At 51.6% G+C, this 9,433-nt stretch overlaps 1 protein-coding gene across 2 annotated transcripts; it reads right to left on the bottom strand.

Moving 5' to 3' along the window:
- Window positions 1-3,213: 3,213 nt before the first annotated feature.
- On the bottom strand, window positions 3,214-7,062 carry LOC143411709 (protocadherin-8). 2 transcript variants are annotated; one of them, XM_076872561.1, is made up of 3 exons: window positions 4,432-7,062; window positions 4,054-4,261; window positions 3,214-3,587 (listed from the first exon to the last, which is right to left on the bottom strand). In XM_076872561.1, the coding sequence occupies exons 1-3, from the start codon at window positions 7,060-7,062 to the stop codon at window positions 3,214-3,216; spliced, it is 3,213 nt and encodes a 1,070-aa protein (XP_076728676.1). The 2 variants fall into 2 exon arrangements, with proteins under 2 accessions (XP_076728676.1, XP_076728677.1); XM_076872562.1 differs by having other exon boundaries at window positions 4,723-7,062.
- Between the last annotated feature and the right edge of the window lie 2,371 nt (window positions 7,063-9,433).

Genomic DNA, 9,433 nt, shown 5'->3' with positions numbered 1-9,433 from the left:
CTTGGTGAAATTGGAAGAAGTGGAGAGGAAAACAGGGTCAGAATGAGGCCAGACATCCTGGGTCCATTTCTTCCTTAGTGGATGGGATTGTGCTGATAGTTAAAGTGGAGGCTGGTGTCAAAGTGGGGCACGGAAAGGGGAAAAAGCACAGGGTGTGGTGAGAACTTACCATAGGCTGGGCTTTGTCCTAAATGTCCTGCATTTATATTATCTCATTTATTTTAATTAAACAATACATTTTCTTAAAAATATACTTGTGTGTAAGCATTTCTAGAGAAAAGCAGAAAGCCTCTCCCATGCAGCTCCTGGGAGGGTTCCTGCTGCTGGTCCCTAGGAGAGCTTTCCTCTCCTCATTTTTGTTCAAACAATTTTAAGGGTTGAACTGTATGTTTGATTTTTGTAAAGGTTCCAGACTGAAGCAAGGCCTTTTGGTGGTCATTTCTCTAAGGGGAAAAAATGAAACAGTGAAGTCATAGAGGTTGTGAATCCCTAATTTTTTTGAGCAGTAAAATAGCTTGCACAGTACAAAATAAAAAAAGAAATAAACATCATTTTACTTTTGAAGGATCCAAACAGCAAATGCAGAGAGATTGGCTGCTTTTAGATTGCAGGATGGGATTATTCATTTGTCCCTCTGCTCTGACTGACTCAAACATATAGCTTCAGATTAACCAGGGGGTCTCTCCCACCAGGCCTGATCATTCTGGTAACCTCCCTAAATCCTACATTTTCTTTGGAACTGGAGGCCTGGGTAGCCTGAGATTGTCAGGCGCATGTGCAGCTCAGTCGCCTGCAGAAACTGCTGCACTTTTGCACAGGCCGTGGGTGGCAAAGCGCTTGTGTGTGCCCGACCTGCTGTTTAGCTTGGAGCCACCACTGGTTTCAATTATTACTTCAACAGGCAGCTTTGAGGGCTCCTCTATTCATTACAGTGCCTCACACTCTATAATTAGTAATAAAGGAAAACAGGCACTTCACAAATATAAAGGACTAAACAATAACCAGGCAGTAAAGGCCACACACTGGGACTTTTTCACCTCTTTGTTTCTTTCGAGTTAAAAAAAAAAAAAAAGCCAGCCAAACTTCTTTCATTGCTTTATTTTATTTTTCATTCTGAGTACTCTGGATTAGAATCTCACCCTGGCCACTTATGTACATTTTTTTTTTGTTGTTGTTGTTGTTTTGATGGTACTAGGGATAGAATTCAGGGCCTTGTACATGCTGGGCAAATATCCCACCACTGAACTGCAGCCCCAGCCTCAGGCTACCTGTGAGCTGAGTGACTTTCAGCATTTTATCTAATTTCCTTGTGCCTCAGTTTTCTTATGTAAAATGGAGTTAATGATGGTTCTTCTGCAGGAAGGAAGTTTGAGGATTAAATGAGATAATTCACACAGAGTGCTTTGCAAAGAGCTCTGCTTGAATGTATAAAAGCTTGTTCAGTAAATGTTAGCTTTCATTATCATCATCATCATCATTTTGGTTTCAAATGAAATGCATAGAAAACAGGCATAGGTGTCTTGACTATCTTTTGAAAATCTTCCATCATGCACATTTTCAAACATAAACACAAATAGACTGTAAGGGTAGTTACTCCACGCCAACATGTATCCATATTACTATTGACAATTATTGTTTTATCAGTCTTGTTCGACAAAGCCCCATGTTTTCTTTTTTTAGTTGTTGATAGACCTTTATTTTATTTATTTTATATATGGTGTTGAGAATCGCACCCAGTGCCTCACACATGCCAGGCAAGTGCGCTACCGCTGAGCCATAGCCCCAGCCCCGCCATATTTTCTTTTCCCTAGAATATCTTCAAGCTTGCATCCCCTCATTTCACCCATAAACTTCTTTTTTATTTTATTTTTTTTCCCGGTGCTGGGGATTGACTCTAGGCCTTGTGTATGCTACAAATGTGCTCTCTCATTGTGCTATGCCCCCAGTCCTTTTCATTGTCTTTTTGATACTGACATTTTACCTGATATCTCCTAGAGATAGTCTTCTTCACTTCAAATCCAGGTTCATAAAGGAGTTACTGGCTACAAGTAAAATCTCTACATATGTTAGTGAATGAACAACCCATACTTAGCTTTCCTACAGGTTTTTTTTTTTTTTTGCGCGTGTGTGTGTGTGTGTGTGTGTGTGTGTGTTGGGGATGGAACCCACAGTCTTGTACACCTTAGGTAAGTGCTCTGAACTAAATCCCCAGCCCTTCTTTTTAATCCTTTTTAATCCACATGGGTGACAGAGTCACCCATGTGGGTCTCAAACTTGTAATCTTCCTGACTCAGACTCCCAAGTACCTGGAACTACAGGCATGTACCTCCACACTAGGCCTTTCCTCCACTTTTTGATGGATGCTTTAGAATTATGTGTTGAGTGAATAGGTGAGGGAAAGGATTTTATAGTGATCAATGTATATGGAGATTTTATACAATCAACAAATATTTTAAATTCTTGTGTGAGATTTTGTAATACTTGAAATCCCACAGGGTTAATATTGCCATAAACATTTATAATGCCCAAATAATTAGCACTTAAAAGAAGATATAATCCCGGCACCAAAATTATTAGTGAATATCTGACTATAGACAATTTCATGAAAAGCAATGAGCAGATTCTTCAAACACATGACAAATCCTTTATTACTGTGCTTATAAGTGACACGGTTTACAGAAAACCAAATGTAATTAAATAACATTGAACTTGAAATCTACCACAGACTCAAGATATACAAGTTATACTTGGCAAGGCAAACCTTCTCAAACACTAGGTCATTTCAGGTGAAAGATAAATTTCCATTGAGTAATTCCAACATGTTTTGTTTTTTTGTCTTACAGACAGTTCCTTTGGCAATAACTTCCACTTTAGCTTTTATTATATAAAAATATAACAAAATTTCATTATATACAAACATTACATTACACAATGTACAGGTTAAAAACACTAAGAAAATGGCAAGCTGCAAGTGAAATTAAAGTCAATAGCATGATAAGAAAAATTAAATACTGCACACATTTCATAAAAATTACATTAACTACATTTTTGTTTGCAAATACCAAACAGTACCAATGTGATTGGAAATAGCTTCCAACAACTTCATTTTAAGGCACATCTTGCATATTTATATATACAACACTGAAACCGGTCAATAACTTAGGGGCTTCTCGGAGTGACCTGTATATGTGTGTGAAGACATGCAGCATGGGATTACACATTTTCATTGGCTCCCTTCTTTGGAGACAGGTATCTTCCAGGAGGGGACTGGTAGAGGGGTACCCCAATCTCTTGAAGGTCTGGGAGCCTCCCTGGACGAGGAGGGGAGAGGAGAGTGACTGTCCTGTCATAGTCTCTGTGCAGCACTTTCTCATAGACACTCTGCAGTCCCACTGTCTTGGGCAGCTGGGCCTGGTAGTAATTGTCCCTGCGCAGAGGATCCCGAGGAAGGGACGTGCTCTTACAGAAGGTTGACATCTGGGCTGGTGGGTGAGGTGGGGGGTGCGAGTTGGGCCCTCCACAGGATGGGCTCCAGCAACGGTCAGAGTGGCCCAGGATCTTGCACTCAGCAGTGCATGCCCACAGTCCTATCATAAAAAGGGAAAGAGCATAATGATTATTCCCGAGGTCACACACACCCAAGCCTCCATGTTCAGAAGAATGCCAGCCAGGTTCAGGGTGATTGAAAAGAAAAGTGTGGATAAAGGTGAATGGTGTGATTTAAGAACTGAGAGGCACATTGCTTCCTGTAAAGACGTCTTTACACAAAGCTCAGCCCAGCTTCTTTTGCTGGAAGAAAAAAGAAATTGATAAGTTGAATTCCCTTCCTAGAAGATTGGTATCATCTCTGCTTATTCCTAACAGGATGAGGGGGTTGCCTCTACTTGGCATGTTGAAATTCACTATGAGGCCTGGATTCGGAAAGGGAGGAATAAAAAGTGGGAAAGTGCGGGTGGGTCCGGGAACCGAGATTGAGAGGAGGCAAGAAATGGAAGGGAAGGAGGAATGGGGTGGTGGTGGTGTGTATGATGGTGGTGTTAGAAGAGTCCTCACCACTCTGCATGTGGTTGATGAGATCCTTTTTTAGAGCGTCCCCGCTGATGTCGGAATCGCTGTCGTTGAAATCACTGTCCCCTTTGCCGCTGTCTTTACCGCTGAACTTCTCCGCTTCTCTGCCGGAGATGGTGTTGAAAGAGTGTCCCTTCCAGACCGCCACAGGGGGCGCCGGCTCCTTTCCGAAGCCCGGGGAGGCACCGTAGGGCTGCAGCGAGGAATGGGGGGGAAAGGGTGTGAGGGTTGGACAAGAAACAAAGAAGCATGTGCGATAGTTTAAGAGTCCCCCTGCCAGAGCCCACCCCTACCCCTCGACTCCCTTCCCCCAGCCTGTCCGCGGAGCACGGAGAGGGGCGCCCAGCCGAAGGAAGGCCTCACCTCGGCGTGCGCGCCGCGGAGCCGCTGCTGCCCCTCGAAGTGACAGGAGCTTTCCCCAGTGGCGCTGCCGCCCTCCGAGCCCGGCACTTCGGCCGCGGCGACCGCGGGCGGGGGCGCGTCGGCCGCGGGGCTGCCAAAGGGCGCTTTGCCGCTGCCAGGGAAGGTGAGCACGTCGAACATGTTGGGCCTGGGCCCAGCTCCCCGGGCTGTCTCCTCCGGGGAGCCGGGAGCCGAGGCTCCGCCGCCCGCCGCCCCGGGCCGCTCTTCCCGGAGGGGCCCCCCTTTGCGCACCTCCTTCTTGCGGCGGTTGCAAGTGGTAGCGATGGCGATGATAGCGGCCAGCAGTAGTGTGCAGCTCCCGGCCAACACGATGATGACAATCAGCGGTGTGTCCCATTGCAGCGCCGGCCCCGACGCCTCTAGCCGAGAGCCAGGCGGGCGGGAGTGCTCCGGGCTCCCTACACTGGCAGGCACAGCCGGACCGCGTCCGCCGCCGGCTGTTACCACGAAGCTGACAGTTGCTGTGGTGGAGAGAGGTGGGCGGCCGCCGTCGGATATGACCAGCAGCGCCCTAAACACGCGGCCTGGAGGCTCCTGCGAGAGGTCTCCGGTGAGCACGATCTCCCCCGTGCGGCGGCCGATGGCGAAGACTTCGCGTGGCTCCTGCTGCTGTAGGTCGAATGACAGCTCCCCATTGGCACCCTCATCAGCATCCCGGGCCTGCACGCGCGCCACAGCCGTGTCCCTAGATGTGCGCCCGGGGACTGCTACTTCTAGAGTGCCGTTTGCTGGCGCTGGGTGCACCAGTACCGGCGCATGGTCGTTCTGGTCCAGCACCCGCACTTGCACGAGAGCACTGCTGGAAAGCTGAGGGGAGCCGCCGTCGCTAGCTTGGATGCGCACGTCGAGCTGGCGCAGAGTCTCGTAGTCGAAGCTGCGCAGCGCGTAGATTGCTCCTGTAGCGGGGTCCACTGAGACGTAGGTAGACACTGCGTCTCCGGAGCGGCCCACTTCAGCCTCTAGCAGCCGGTAGGTGACCTGGCCGTTGCGGCCCAAGTCCGGATCACGGGCAGCCACGGTGGCCAGGTAGGCTCCAGGAGGGTTGTTCTCGCGCACCGACACCTCATAGACTGGCCGCGTGAAGAGTGGCGCGTTGTCGTTCTCGTCTCCCACACGCACAGTATAGGGCCTCACAGTGCGCAGCGGGGGCGCGCCACGGTCCTCGGCCACTAGCGTCAGATTGTACTCGGCGATGCGCTCACGGTCTAGAGAAGCTGCGGTCACCACCAGGTAGCTGCCTGCGTAGGCCGGCTGCAGTCGGAAGTGCTCGTGCCCATAGAGGGCGCAGCGCACCTGCCCATTTGCGCCCGAGTCCCTGTCCGAGGTGCTGACCAGCGCCACCAGGCTCTCGCGCGCCGCCCCCTCAGGCACCAACGAGGTGGCGCCCGCCTCCTGAATCCCTGGACCAGCCGAAGAGGTCGCGTCCGTCCCCCCGAGTGCGGCGGCGGCAGCGGCGGCGGCGAAGGGCGAGGCTGCTGGCGCTCCCGGGGCCGCGAGCGGGGTAATAGCGATGTCGGGAGCATTGTCATTGACGTCGCGGATGCGCACGATGACCTTGCAGGTGGCGGCCCGGGGACCAGGGCCTCGGTCCTGCGCCCGCACGTCTAGCTCATAGGTGTCCTGGCGTTCGTAGTCTACGGGTCCCGCCAAGGTGAGGCGACCCGAGCGCGGGTCGAGCCGGAAGAGGCGGCGCGCTTCGGGTGGGGTGCGAGCGCCGAAGGAGAACACCACGTCGCCGTTGGGGCCCTCGTCGGGGTCCGCCGCGTCCAGGTCCAGCAACAACGAGCCCACCGGAGCATCCTCTGCCAGTTCCACCTCGGCCACTGCGCCCTGAGGGAAGGCTGGGCTGTGGTCGTTGGCGTCCAGCACACGCACGCTGAGAGCTGCGGTGGCAGAGCGCGGAGGGCGCCCGCCGTCCTGGGCCACTAGCTCCAGGCTGTAAGCGGCCTGGCTTTCGCGGTCCAGCTCCTGCAACAGCACCAGATCTGCGCATTGGGCGCCGTCCGCACGCGTCTGCAGCTCCACTCGGAACGGGCTGTGTGGCTCAGCTAATCGCACACTCTGCAGCCCATTGGCACCCACGTCCTCATCCACCGGCACCTCCAGGGGGATGCGCGTGCCCACCGCCGCACCCTCGGACACCTCCACTGGAATCTGGGCCCTGGGGAAGCGCGGCGCATGGTCGTTGACGTCCCTCACCTCCACCTCCACGTGCACCAGCCGGAATTGCTCCTGTGAGAAGCTGACCACGTCGAATGCCAGCACACACTGCGGGGCCTGGCCACACAGTCGCTCGCGGTCCAGGCCTGCGTCCCCGACGGTCAGCTGCCCGTCACCCTCGCGCACCCGAAGCAGGGAGCTGTTGAACTGCTTCATCAGGCGGAAGCTTGTGTCTCCAGATACTTTCATATGCAGGTCCTCAGCTAGGGTCCCGATGACCGTGCCGGGGGCATCTTCCTCGAAGGTGCTGTATCGGACTGTCTTGCTCTGGGCCACTGAAAGCACCCAGCAGAGGCTAAAGAGCTGCAAGGGGAAAAGGCAAGGGCTGCCCCAGCGCCTCACAGAACTCATGCCGCTAGCTCAAGCGCTATTTCAAAATGCTACGGAAGATCGTCTTCTCTGGTTTGCCGCAGGTTCTGCCGAGAGTCCCCGGCTCCCGGGAGCACGCTCTTTTGCGAGCCCTGTGCGAGACAACTCTGTAGGTTGCAGCTCCGGCTCAGGCTGGCTCTGAGGACGAGCGGACCCGCCCTCACTCAGCGCCTCTCCCTCCCTTCTCTTGGCAAGAGCTGCGCCGCCGCGAGCCGCCTCCGCCTTTGTAACCGCCGATATGCAAATCACCCGAGCCCGGCAGCCAATGGCCGCCTTACCCTAGCGCCGCTCCTCCGCCAGCCTCTGACAATTCTTTTAATGTGGAAAGGCTTAGAGGAGAAAACAAGAAAGGAAAACGAGGGGGATCTTTCCTTTGTTTTTAAAACTCCTTCCCCCCGCCTTTTTTTTTTTTTTTTTTTTTTTTGGTCAGCACTCTGCTTGCAGAGGAGTTGGCGCAAGGTTCCGAGGGTAAACGGAGCGGGTGGTTTTGTTTGGTGTGCGCCCCGCACCCTTTCTCCAGTGCGGATTGCTAAAACTAAGTGCCAAGTAGCTCGGGTTTCTCCCCAGTGGCTCGGGATTCTCCCATCCCTCAGACCCCCACCCCCACCCCCGCCCAGCCGCGGGTTTCGTTTGGCACCTCCGAGGCTTCCAAACTTGCTCTGCCAAGTGAGGCTCTGATCACCTTCCCCAGCTCCCCACAGCGCCTGGAATAGCTTGTCGATGAAGAAGCCTGAAGGATAAAGGAGAGTTGATTTTATTCAAATTTGTATACAGAATTGTGTTTTGCTCGTGTGAGCCCTGGTGATCAGAGCTGCCACTTTCCTTTCAATAAAGAGCACTAGGATATGTTAGTATGCATGTCACTGTCCAAATGGCTTTCTTAAGCCTTGGGCGCTAGCAGGCAAGGAAAAAAAAAGTTCCAAATAGGATTTAGCATAAGCTTGAGGAGATTTGGAAAGGTTTCAAAGATCAGACTGTATCAAAGGCTTATGAAGCCCTCGTTAGCAGTGGAAATAGAATGGCGTGGCAGGCGATCCCATTGGAGGCCCCAATGTCTGTATTATTTCACTGTGACAAGCTAAGGGGAGAGAAAGTTGAACAGTTTCCACCCCGGAGTTGGGCTAACTTGAATATAACGAGCAAACGCCACATGTATCCATTATGTTCCTCTATTCATCCACAATCACTGCCATAACTCTCCGGCTAAACGGTGATGGGCGCTGAATTCCACACAATACCGGGTTCGTATTAGAGAGCATTTAGAGAACTTTCCCTCCTGATGCCTTGTTCCGCCTATTTAGAGGATTTTCTTTCTGTTCTAATAGGGCCACTCTGGGAAACAACACTCGTCCCGCTCCAGAAGAACAAAATCACAGCATGACGTTGAAACCTGGCACGAACCTGGGGGAACTTAACCATCTGCCTAGGAAAGTATGGAACTTCGGCATTGCCAAACTCCAGGCGGAGCAGGTCTTCCTGCTCGCACAGGTATTCACAGGTATTCTCCCACCCCTGAGGGCGAGGGTGATGGGACACCATCCTGGAAGAAGACAGATTCTTATCGATTCTTACTGAAGCTTTTATTGAGCACACTATGCAAATTCATAAGAAAGATGAGTTAAAAATAGAAGTCACACATTTGAAGAATATTTTTTGTTTTTGTTTTTAAGGCCATGGGTTTGATAAGAAGGTTGCAATCAGTCAACCTCTTCCTGATTTGGGGCCTGTTGCCAACATCCTATCCTTACATTCGAATTCAAAGGAATGGGTTAGGACTTTTTTTCAGAGGAGGGGCAGGAATTTCCCCAGAAAGATCATGCAGGGAGCCAGGTGGGCAGTGGGGTGGAGGAGCTGGGAACTGGGAACTGCCAAGAGTGGAAAATGCAATCCCAGGCTTCAGTAAATAAAAGCTTGCAGGAGATTGGGATGGGTGTATGGTAGATGGCTTGGAGCTTCCTCAGATCCTCTAGGTTCTCTTCTGCGTCACCTTCACCTTGTCACCTTGTCTGAGACCAGACATCTGCAGCCACGCGGGGACGTGTGAAGGACAATGCCCCTACAAGAATGCAATTTCCAGCCAAGAAGGCTTCCTTCCCCCAAATGATTTTTAATATCTGGCTCTTGTCCCACTCCCGCCCAAGAGACATTACTGGAGTGGGGTATATACAGCCCAGAGAATTTCCTGTCTTCCTTCAGAACCCACTACAGCATTTCCATCCGGTGTGGGGTCTGCTGTTGACCTTTGGCCCTCCCAGGCTCACTCCCTCAGTTCTCGCTCCCCCTGTCGGTTCAGAGGCGAACAGATTCAGAACTGCGCGGTTGGACAGCGGTCTCTAAGCTTCCGCTGTCGTAA

This window comes from Callospermophilus lateralis, chromosome 12 (genome assembly GCF_048772815.1).
Source record: "Callospermophilus lateralis isolate mCalLat2 chromosome 12, mCalLat2.hap1, whole genome shotgun sequence".
Taxonomy (NCBI): domain Eukaryota; kingdom Metazoa; phylum Chordata; class Mammalia; order Rodentia; family Sciuridae; genus Callospermophilus; species Callospermophilus lateralis.
The sequence above is the reverse complement of the archived record's forward strand: the minus strand, read 5'-3'. Positions and strand labels throughout refer to the sequence as shown.